At 34.6% G+C, this 12,500-nt stretch overlaps 1 protein-coding gene across 6 annotated transcripts; it reads left to right on the forward strand.

Moving 5' to 3' along the window:
- Positions 1–3,069: 3,069 nt before the first annotated feature.
- Positions 3,070–12,081, forward strand: LOC113818471 (double-stranded RNA-specific editase 1; the record flags this gene model as incomplete). Of its 6 annotated transcripts, none has more annotated exon segments than XM_070123895.1 (7): positions 3,070–3,218; positions 3,709–3,793; positions 7,920–8,104; positions 8,721–8,973; positions 10,766–10,932; positions 11,105–11,315; positions 11,474–12,081. In XM_070123895.1, coding segments are annotated over 7 exon segments (1,142 nt in total), but the record flags the coding sequence as incomplete, so codon positions are not given.
- Between the last annotated feature and the right edge of the window lie 419 nt (positions 12,082–12,500).

Below are 12,500 nucleotides of genomic sequence, written 5' to 3' on the forward strand. Positions count from 1 at the left end.
GAAATTGCTGGTTTGAAGTAGATCATATTAACTTTATAAGTCAAACTTGGTCTTCACTTAAAGGTAAATCAATAAGAAAAAAATAGATGGCTTATTTTACGAATCGTAGTGTTTTAGACAAGGGATAATGGTCGCCGGCCGCCATTTTTCGTCGCAAGGATAACCTGTAAATGGCGGCTAACCGTCCTAGGGGGGAACCGTTACTAGGGAGAGTTTCAGGCAAGTCTAGAATCTTCCTGTGGTTGATGAAGCAAAGATATAATATTGGCCTTAGTCGATTGGGAAGAACTGGCCTGCATTCGTTACTTCCAACAGAGAACCCATAAACTTTGACTGCCATCCGTGACTAATCTTAGTGGTATTGATGGATGCCCTTCACTCTGCTACCCAAATTCAGAAATTTTGTCATGGTGCTCCACCCTCCTGCACACAACTTGACCCCAACTTGGGGAGGGCATGGAAGGTACCAGGGAAATTGTGCAATAAGATAGGAATGTATACAGAATTCACCTTTGTCTAATGCAGGGGCTGTGCACCTAGCAACCCCCTTGCGGAGGATGCTGCCTCTTGCAACCCACCAGTGGATCATAAAGAATCCTTTGTGTATTCACGATAGGAGAGAATAAGACTAGCATGCGGTTACGCTGGATGGCTAGTATGTGTGCTCTTTTCTCTTGTACAACAAGGTAAATGATTGTGTACAAATATTTTGCCCTGCAATTTCCCACGTACCATTCATACTCTCCTGCTATTGGAGCCAAAATTGTAGGGTTTGGGGCTTTCTGAACAATGAATTCTAATATATTTGGATAACGGTAAGAGGAATCCTTTGATACCAAAATTGTTGTGATCTGTTTGGCATAACTATTCCAGAAAATTACCAGCCATTAATACCATTTTCTTAACCCATCAGCGACGGTTAAAATTTTGGCAAGTTTACGTATGCACGGGTTTGTTGGCGTGCACCGGCAATTTCCCCTGTTTGCGCCCGGCTCGATTGGTAGTTTGCGAGCGACGTATAGCACCTAAAAGCTTTTATTTTGCTAAAATTTATAAAAATATTAATTTTGAAGGTTTACCTTCACTTTAGTTGCCATTGCCTAAAATCTTTACTATATAAATGAAGCCGCTATTACTGGAGAAAAACAGCCTCCGTCCGACGAGCCTGTAGCGCGGGAATAGGCATATGATGCCCCTGGCGTTTGGTCCACAACAGCCATGGCATGTACGTACGTGACACCTGGCGCCAATGGGTTAATGATTGGTAATGGGGAAAATATTGGTATTTGATGAGATTAATGCACTCCAGTTTTTTTTTTTTTTTTATATTTCATCTACAGAATGGTTTATTCGCACTTAAATAATTGGTAAAATGCAAACCTAAAAATGAAACCTTAGCCTTCCTACATTTTATTTCCTAGAAGGGTGGGTGGCTACTGTACGCCCATTTTTATTAGTATTTCAGGCTAACTTACATAGAATTAACAACTTCAGCTATGTGTGGGTAATGCAAAAAAAATCACTGAGCAATATGAAGCTGATGTTTATTTCATGGTAAATATGAGGCTGCAGCAGCTGTACAGTGTAGGATTTCAGTTGTGTAAGAATTGTTAACATCTGAAGCATTACCCAGGGTCAAAGTGATAGTTAACCCATTAATGCTGGTATGTTTTGAAACCAAAAACAAAAGGTTGGGTGGCTACAAAGTCTGCGGGCAGAGCTTTCCGGGAGTCTGTCCCGCTGCTGCGTTGGAGCGCAAGCCCCAATACAGCATCACACTGGCGGGACGCCTGGCAATGTTTGTTTTTTCGGGTGTCTCATGTGGGACACCGTCGTGAATGGGTTAAATTTGATATATAGATGTACACCAATGTATTACATGTTGTACAACTTCAGCAACTTGCAAAGGATATACCATCAATGAAAAATTTATTGTCATTTCTCATTACAGGCAAACTATCTTGTACTATATGGCTTTGGGAAAGAAAATAATAAAATCCTGGTTATCATACTGAAAATTTAGCAATAAATCCATGAATGGTTAATCTTTATGGTCTGGGTGCACTAAACTAAGATAAATTAAAGGTGACATTTCTGTAGAAGAGAAATGCTGTTCTCTGTACAAAGAGTAATGCCATAACTACAGAGAGGATTACGGGAAGTGATGTTCCTCTTGATACTCACGAGTTTTAGATGTATCCTACTGCCTCTAACAAGGTTTAGGCAACATTTGCTGGTAGGGATATTGGGTGCTGACCCCCCCTCCCCCTCCTCTATCAACCATCCCTGTAGGAGTGTCAGTGCCTATTAAGTAAATAAGATTTGATAATTGTTTTTAAATCCATTGTTTATGGCAGATGTTTAGCATTCTTGATTTGATAGCACTATTAGCATGGGAAGACATTAAATTCATTGGAAATTGCAGGTGAAACAAGCCAAACAAATATGTAAAAAAAAAAAAAAAGTAAACCTCGGAAAATACCTTGTAACCTAATAATCATTAAATGAACATGTCATCAGTTTTAGGAGACTAGATTTTGCTAAAGTACTGAAATACAAACCACCATAACTCGACTTAACTTGTTGGATCAGGTTGCTTGAAAATACAGGCATTGGGTTACGTAAGTGGCTGGTTGGCCCGGCAAGTGTGAACACTTGAGTGGTGAAGGCTCAATGTAATGGAATAAATGACTTAATATATCTTTTCACGTTTCCAGGTTTTGTCTTCCTAAATACAAATGTAGATTAGATGGCCTTTGCTAATGTCAAATGTGGTCAAGACTACTTCATTTGCTGCTCCTGAAGTTCTTGAATACTGTAAATTAGGACTTTGGAATTGCCATTATGTCTTGATATATATTTTATTGTTCTATCAAAATGTATGCTGTTAATTTGTAGATTAATTCTTCCAACATCTTTTAAATGCAACAGGAAGGATTTGTTTACAACTCTCATTTGTAAATGATTATTGGCTTTTGACATTTTCAGGTTTGATTAGTGTTTGATTATTAAAATATCTTATCTATATTTCTCAAGGACACCTTAACAATGACATTCCTCTTTTTGCAGGCCGTGGTCGTAGCAATTGGCGTTCAGGGGCAGCAAACACACCCCAAAACGAAGTTCCTCCACCAGAAACTTTTTCAACAGAGAATTCGGATACTTCAGCCATGGATTTCTACTCCCAAGGACTTCCAGAACCTTCTATGGATGTAAATGTAATTTTTTTTTTATAATAATAATTATTTATATTTATTATACATTTGTTTATTATTTACTTGTATTGATTTAATTATATTTATTTAATTATGATTGTTTTGTTTAAGAAGGTGAATGCAGTAGTTATAGGTCATTAAAGAAATTAAATTTTTATTAGTATTTAGATTTTTTTTTTTTAGTATATTCATAAGTAAATTGGAAATTCAAGGTAACCACTTCAAGAGCAAGTGCATGAATAAGGAACCCATGTGCCAGTTTTGTTATATTTTTCATCTAATATTTTTTACTCAAACTCTCTGCAACATTAGGAGTGCAGTATGCAACTGATCTGTCTTGGATGTATTTGCTTAAGTGTTAGTTTCCATATCAAATTATAGACTTAATTAGTATATAGTTCAACATTCCGAAGATGGATCTAAAAGTGTAAGACTTTTGTTTCCTTGGATGTAAGGTTTGCACAATTAAACAAGTACTTTTGAAATTTTCCAGGTACCAGGGTCAGATAGTGATGCATCAATGCAGGAAGGTGATGTTCAGGAAACCCCCTCCAGGAAGCGACCTTGGGAGAGGGCAGGTAGGGATAATTGTCTTACATATTGTCTCAATAAAATTGGGTCAATTGTTATAATTGGGTTGGTTAGATTTAAGTTTATTTTTTTTAGTAGGAAAACTCAAACCAGTGATGGGATTTTTTAAGTAATTGAATTGTTTTAAATTACATTTGTCCTATAGGTGTTATTTATATTATGTGATTACACTATGGATACTAGGTATATAAAATTGCTGATTAGATAATTTCTTCAGGAAGAATGGAGTGAATGGGTGTGAATAGGAACAAATCTTATGAAAAACTTTTTGAAGTCAGTTGCTCTAAATCTGAGTTTTTTGACATGTCAGATACATTACATGTAACTTATTTAGCTTCTGTATTGAACATTAGTTAAAATCCTGTAATCAAAAGGGATATAGAATCATTGCAAGCAAATTATTGATATCCATTTGATAATTTCCGTGAATGCAGTAAACATACCAGTTGACATTTTTAGACTTTCACATATGTAAGATTACATACGTTATATTGGCTTTAGTTGTGAATAACATTCATATTTTCATTGAATGGACCATCATTACCTCTTGATGTATCCCCCCCAAAAAAAAATGCAGAACAAATCACCTATTCATTAAGTAGGCAGCTTTTAAAAAGTCAGTTTTTGGTTTTACAGTACCATTTCCTCTTTTTAGGTTCATACTCACATTCCACTTGGAAGTTTGAAAGAAACATTGATCACTGTTTAGAGGTGAAATTTATAATTAGCAGTCCTAAAGATGTAGACCCTAAAGCCATTTTCAAGAAAATGGTGCAAAGTGAGGAATAATGTTATTAGATGATGGGTGCAAGAATGAGAAGGAAATGAGTGTTGTGGTAAGTGAGGCATGGGGATTTGAAGGTATGTAAAGATAGTTTTGACAAAGCTGGCAAGTGCTGCAGAGTGAGTTTATGCAGAGGAGATTTTCTTACATAAAAGGTTGGACAAATCTACATTGGCTGTTCTATTATGATTGTATCTAATATATGGGAGGATGTAGGATGTTAAATTAGCTGTTTGCAAATAGCTCCAAAAGTGCATATTTATCTAATTCAAATAGGTCTCTCAGACCAAACCAATTTGCTTGGTTCCTTGATTTTGGAAATGAAAGTTATTTTGAAAGCTTGTGTGATATTACAATGCAAGTTTTGGAAATGAAACCTTTTTCTAAAGATTTAGTTTGGCCTTGTAATACATGGTGACTAAATGCTTGTGAAGCTGTCAAAAATGAATTATGGAGGAGTGTGCTTGTACTCTGAGCCAATAGATTACAGTAATTTAGGTTTTTAACTTTTAATTTCAGTGCTATTGGTAGTGGATTTTCTCAGTTGATTAGTTAGTGGAAAATGCTATTATATTTTCTCAATGGTGTTTACTACAACATCCAAGTTCATTTACGATAGGTTTTATTCTCAAATATGGACCACTTGGTTAAAATCATGTAACATGCTCTGTTAATCAAAACTTCTTATGAAGCTGTTGTGATTAGTAATTATCTTAATGTGTTCTTATTTTTAGGGACTAGTAATTTTGTACACTCTGTACTACACAAGTACCGATATTTGAGGGTGGTTTGGGGGTTATACGACTTTGTTAAACCATAATGAAGTAAGGCCAAAAACATGATGTAGGTTAAAGGGTTAATTTGTTTAATAAAGTTTTTTTGTCAGCTTGCATGGAAAATGGAAGTCAGATCCATGATGGTCATTGTTAATAAATTTTATTTGATTTTCTCGATGGGGAAGCCCTTGTACATTACAGCATTCCCTTTCTTCTCATGCTTCTTTGCTTTTCTCTTTTTCCCTTATTAATGCATTCTCTTTTCAATTCTTTCGTCTTGTACTGTCTCCCAGCCTCTTGCTCTGTTCTATGCATTTATGCATTTGTATTGCCTATGTCATTTGCATAGCTGTAGGAAAGACATAGGGATATTTGCTACTTAATATTTCACAAGGAAGGTGACATGGGGATGCAAGCATGTAAAGGCTAGTATATAGGAGTATCTATTGAAAGTTGATGCTTTGTGAGGGTGTAATATATTTCCTATTTATATATATATATATAAAGGACAAATTACATGAATAATGAATGTATATTGATGTTAATATATCATTTTTTTGCATTCATGCTAATGCATGTCTGCACATTTCCTTTTGCTTTTAATGTTACATGTGTAAATTTAAGTGCAGGTATGTGGCTTATATTATATATATATATTCTATATTCTATATTCTACATTCTATGTTATATATATAATATATATATGTAATGTAGATAAATGTGCATAATATACATAGTTATAGAATAGTAAAATATATATGTATATATACATATACATTTAACACTTTGATATATGCATATATGTATATCCCTCAAAAACAGGGATGGGGAGTGGCAATACTACTTCCAGATTAAAGTGAAGTCCTTTTTCATTTTGATGCTCTTTTGCAAAAAGAGCATTTAGGATTCAGCCAAAGGGATATAGATAACATGTATATTCACATTAAGTAAATATTGTTTATTGTATATTTGTATATACTGCAAATACAATTTTCCACCTAGACAAGGATTTAAACCCACTCATTCTAGGTTACATCTAGTATAAGTGGAACTTGTTCAGCATACCCACTTACCACGGAGGAAAGTTGTACATTTGTATCAATACAGGATTGCATTATTTTACAAACTATGCAAGAAAAACACAACACAAAATAACAATGGTACTTTCAAACTTTGATTAGCCTTTGCCTACACCTCCTTACATCAAAAAGCACTTTATTACTTGATGCTGCTAAGTAAACCGCTCCAACCAGCCTTCATTGCCTCTTGCAGTACTTTTTTCAAGAAATGCTGCTTAAAAAGTATGCCAGAAAGCACATCCTGTTAGTCTTTGTAGTACTAATGATTTTGTAATATTTTTTGGAAACGGTACTGCTAGAAGTGCCTATGGTAATGTTGGAGGGGTTTTCCTAGCATTTTTCAGTTTAGTACTTTTTGGTGCATAGATTAACAATTGTATTAATGTTAATATTGATATTACAGGCATATATACACACACACACACACACACACACACACACACACACACACACACACACACACACACACACACACACACACACACACACACACACACACACAAATATAAAATATAAAATATAAAATACACAAACACAAGCTTTTAAGTTTTTCATGTTAGAAGTTGAGTTGGTAATAACACCTGGTTGCAATTCTAAAATTTTGAAATTAAAATTGGAAATGTGTTGAATGAAAAATGTGTGATTCAAGTTCGAGGATCTTGAATGAGGCTCCAGCCACTTAGGGGAGGAGTGCGTGTGAAAATTGATGCCTGGCTTTGAACGATTTCTTAGTTTGTAGATGTCTCACTTCTTAGAAATTTGACTTTATCCAGAATATCATAATTTTTGAGTTATCAAGCTTTTTCCTAATGCTATGACTTTTATCTGATGGATTGATAATGTTGCTACACACTCAGTTTGAGATAATGTTAGAGGGAATAGGTCTAAATATATGGCCGCAAATTTCTCACAGGCTCTCTTCTTTGTTTTGACAGCGGGGTAGTTTGACGGCCGCACAAGGTTATCTTTAGTCCCATGACCTGTTATGTCTCGTCACGACATTTGTTAATTGTAGCACGCCAGAAAGCCAGTGGGGGGGAGTCATGTATAAGCAGTGATTAGTAATTGTAGCTTTATGTCATCAGTAAGTTGATGGCTTTTGAATATAATCCTGACTTATACAGGAGTCCTCCTCTGGCTGCCATGCATGAGGCTGGGTGTTTACTTAACAGTCGTAGAGACATTTTCAGAGAATTTTAATTGAAGCGAGTTGCCCACACTTGTCATGGATGTCTGACTGAGGTGGGAAGTACATAGAGTACTGAATCCTACCAAGTCATTCCAACTAAATTCATGAAAATCTGGCATGCTAACTGACTGTATACAATGGGGATTTAGGTTTCCCAGAGGGCCTTAATTGTGCTGTAAGTTATCAACCTGGTATCCTAGTTGTATTTTCTTGCCAGCTAAGGCAAGCCATTTTCTATGTCAATGGCAAGTGTGTTGCGACCTTTCAATTAATATGTGGTGGCAGGCGGCAAGACGAAGATGAAGAAAAAGAAGGTACCTGGAGCTAAAAATCTCAAGATTCGACGATATGTGCAGCCCAAAAACGCTGTCATGTGCCTCAATGAGTTACGACCAGGTGTGGCTTATACAACTGAACAGGAAGGAGGAGTTGGCCAGCCATTCTGTATCTCTGTGGAAATCACAAATGGGGTAGGTTGAAGTTATCTTGAATCATGCTGCATGTAAAAATTGATTAGAAAAACAGCAAATTTCCTTGCTTCTGTATATTATCCTGAGGTTCTTTATACGAACGTGTGAAAAAGCAATTAAGTTTTTAAGTCCTTTTCTTTTTCTCAATTAAGCTGCAAAATTTATGTATATGCAACCAAACAATGCACGTGGATTGAAAAGGAATACATTTTTTCTAACTAGTACTAAAGTTTTCAACTTGCTTTGGCTGAGTGGGGTTAATTGTGGGGGTCAGTCATACTTTGTATAATAATGTACACTAAGGAAACGTACAATAGACTATGTATGATAAATGCGGAATTTGACGATTTGAATGCTATTCTAAAAACAATTGGTTCGGTGAAAATTTTAGTTAATTTTAACATTTGTTTTTACTTATGCCTTATAGTATGTGAAATTTTAAAGCGCATATTAAATGAATATTTATTTATATGCGATTTGTATTCGTGCTTTTTTATTTGTAAGGTTATTAATAGCAAAGAACTATGTAAATGTATATATTTATTTTAAAGCATTATCAGAACTTGAATATAAATCCTAAAATACTTTTGACTAACGGTATTTTGCATTATGACAGAATGAGACGCAGAAGTATCGTGGATTTGGTTCATCCAAGCAACTAGCTAAGCAGGCTGCAGCAGAAGCAGCGCTCATAAGTTTTGTAAAACCACCAGTAAATTCCAACCCTTCAGAAGGCCCAGAGGAGGACAAGACTCCATGGGCAACACTTGCATCTTTTGCCATCTACAAGCTTTTCAATGATTGGCGTGAAGGTCGAGTGGGCATGTGTCCCCCTCCAGCCCAGCCATATGGCGCTGCCCTGCCACCTGGTAAGCGTATTGTAATGGTTGTAGTTTAGGGTTTATACATACATATTTTATGTATGTGTAAACCTGATTATTCATACATGCATGTATATATATATATGTATGGATGAATATAGAAAAAATATACATTGGATTATATATCTTAGTATTTGTATCAACACAGGTGTATATATTAATATAGATGTGTATTTGTATTTAATTTTATGATTTTGTATACATGTGTATGCTATGTACACCTTGGATGTATACAAATACAAATATATAATCTTGAATGGTTATATTTCATATCTATATATACATGTATATATAAATGCAGACATACATATACATGTACAGATACATATTTATATACAGACATGTTTGTCCATACACAATCATGCACATACATATGCATGCACATGTATGTGTATTTATACAGGCATATATTAACACATGCATTCGTGTGTATTTGTATGGATTTATTGACACATGCATATACCTTTCCCTCCCTCATGCACTTAGTTTTTTGTATTCAGACAAGTTCATAGAGGATTTTCATGTGGATACCCTGAAAGATAGTAGTTTATTCTGGTTTGCAAAGTAGTTTATATATTGCTGTTAAGGAAAAATCTGTTTTTTTAGCTTAATTGTACTTTAAAAATCCCATCTGCTAACAAATTGTGAACTACTGATAGAATAGCATCTAAATGTCCACTTGCAAAATCTCAGTAGATTTTGATACTTTGTGTATTTATAGGTGATCTGGATAGTGCTTAGATGTGAAAATGCAACATTTTTGCAAAAAGCAAATTAACTTTTTTTTGTAATGACAGTAGTTAATGAAAAGACAACCAAATAAACTAAGTACTTCAAAATCTTGGTAAAGCAGACTTTAAATCAGTTAGTAACAGCAGAATGTGCAAGGAACCATTTAGAAATTTAGGCCTAAAAGTCTTGATTGCTATTTTTTTTTTGCATGGCACAAGGTGCTTAGAAGAGCTATATTGAGCTGCCTTTAATAAAACCTTGAAATCCATGCACTGTTTGCATTGCGTCATAATGGGAGAACCCCCCCTTTATTAAATGTTAACAATATATTTATTGATTTGGCAGTAAAACTTTACTTTGTTACTTATCTTAATGCTAAATACTTAATATGAATAGATTTACCTATTAGAAATGTACATTTATTGATCAATGACCCAGAGGTCTTGGAAATAAGTTATAATTTATCAGGACTTAGTAGGTAAATTAGTGGATTAGTTAAGGTAAAGTAAATGAGAAGCATTTTATTGCACAACACTTAAAATTTTCTGAAAACAAGAAAAATATTCACATGAACTTTTTAATGTTGGACTTAGGATAAGCAGTAAAGCAATGTTTCAAGGAAGGATCTTTTATGTATATATATGTATATACATACATACACACACACGCATATACACCTACTTGCACACGTGGACATATTTTTACTCCATTTTTGTCTCAATATTTATGTAAATGGAACTGGAAATATATTTTGTAGTCTTTTTATACAAATTTTGATTTCTTATTTTGGTCATGCATTTTTCCATTTAAATATTTTTGTATAGTTGTCAGTGTTTTTATTTGAAATATTAAATTTTTTAAGCTTTGTTTTTGCAGCTGTCTAGTAATGAATGTATTATATAAAAATCTGAAGCATGGCATTGCTATTAAGATGTTTTTAGAAAATGCAAGCATTTGCATGAACTTTAGTGAAGTTTTAGTTTACAATTAATAGTAACCATGTTTTATTTCGTGAGATCACCTACTGAAATGTTTTTGTTTATTTTAGAACTAACTGCCTCTGACGCCACAGGTTTCCAAGCTTTCTTGGGCCAGTCACTTGGAGGAACAGGAGGTATTAAAGATGAGTCAGGTCAAGGAACCACAACTGCATTTACTGAAGCCATTTGTGCCCATCTTGGCACAAGGGCTCTTCTTACACCTGCTGATGCCAAGGTGAGAATCAGAAATACTCATGATTTAATTTTTTTCCTGTTTTGTTTAATTGAACAGAAATGTTTAGGTGTCGTAGAGACATAACCCTCCTCATGGGTGAAGCAGTCCCTGGAGGAAGTGTAACAGCTAGTTGATGTATTCGATCCTTGATAGAAATTTTTCTTTTCATCAGGAAGCAAATTTGGCTTTACAGTCAACAGAGGCTACGAAAGTGCCAAAACCTGCAAAACAGATGCCTGAGAATGCAGCAGCTATGCATCCCGTCATGGTTCTGCATCAGATGAAGCCAGGCCTGCAGTATGCTGTAACGCAGGCTACAAAGGAGAACAAACCATATTTCACGGTTTCTGCTGATATTGATGGGAAACCATTTACAGGAGTAGGTAAGTTGACTATAAAGTGAATGAAGCAGTATTTACTGCTTTTTGATGCTGTTTACAAATATGTAAAAGGAAATGTCTATTAGCATATGTTTTATATAGTTTATTATAGTTAATATTCTCAACTGCAGCTGCTTAATTATCTTTTTTTCCATTTGCAGGTCATAACGTGAAGAAAGCGAAGTTTATTCTAGCCAAAGAAGCCATTCAGGAATTGTATGGCATTGATTCAACCTTTGAGGCTCCGGCTTAACATGAATACATCTTTTGTCTTAAGGAATATATATTTTTTTTTTAACTAATTACCATTGATTAAAGTTGGAACACTTTGTAAGTCATTGCGTGTGGTTCACTAGCTTCTGCTTGCAGTGATCTCTGTAACTTTTTGTTATTGAATGTGGTCTAATAACTACAGGGTCTCATTTTGTTCCTCCAAATTTTACCAATAGATAATGCTATCTATTTCACAGTTGTCAATTTAGTTAGGTACAGCAGTATCTGGTTTAGTTCTTATGACTTTACCACTACATAAAAATAAATTTGTTAATATTCTACCATCTGAATTAAGGAGGGCATTTTACTATTATAGCTGTACGTTAGAATTAACTGTGCATGTAAATGATGGAACTTTACACATTTACTCTGAAGCCAAAAAAATCAAATACATTCTTTACTAATTTGTTTCTGGTATTTTACTATACTGTAGTATATGTAGTTTGTGTTTAAGATCGTTTCAGAATCTGAAAGAATAAAATTGAAGACGTGTAAAGAAGTGTTTAGTAGACCTATCCTATTTTATATGCATATTTCCAATAACTAGAGAGATTGCAAAATATTTAAAGTGCTTGCATAAAAAAAAAAAAATAATGCAGGTAATGCACATATAAGTGATATGTAATAGATTTCCCAGATGAACTAGATTATCGTTATTACAAATCTTGAAAAAGTATATGTAAATTAATGTAGATCTAAGGAATCGCGTAGCTAAGTAGGCTGTAAAGAATTTAAACTCAGGGGGCTGCATCTAGGATATAAATGGACAGTAAGCCTCCGCAAATGGCAAAAAATAAAATGAGTTCAGGGAAAATGAAGTGTAAAGGAAGAATGTTCAGTACATGCCCATTCAAAAGCTGAGGGGTAAAGAAGAATGCTACTAATTGTCGAAAAGTGTCAATTGTCCAGAAGGTA

The sequence above is a fragment of the Penaeus vannamei genome, chromosome 1 (assembly GCF_042767895.1).
Source record: "Penaeus vannamei isolate JL-2024 chromosome 1, ASM4276789v1, whole genome shotgun sequence".
Lineage (NCBI taxonomy): Eukaryota > Metazoa > Arthropoda > Malacostraca > Decapoda > Penaeidae > Penaeus > Penaeus vannamei.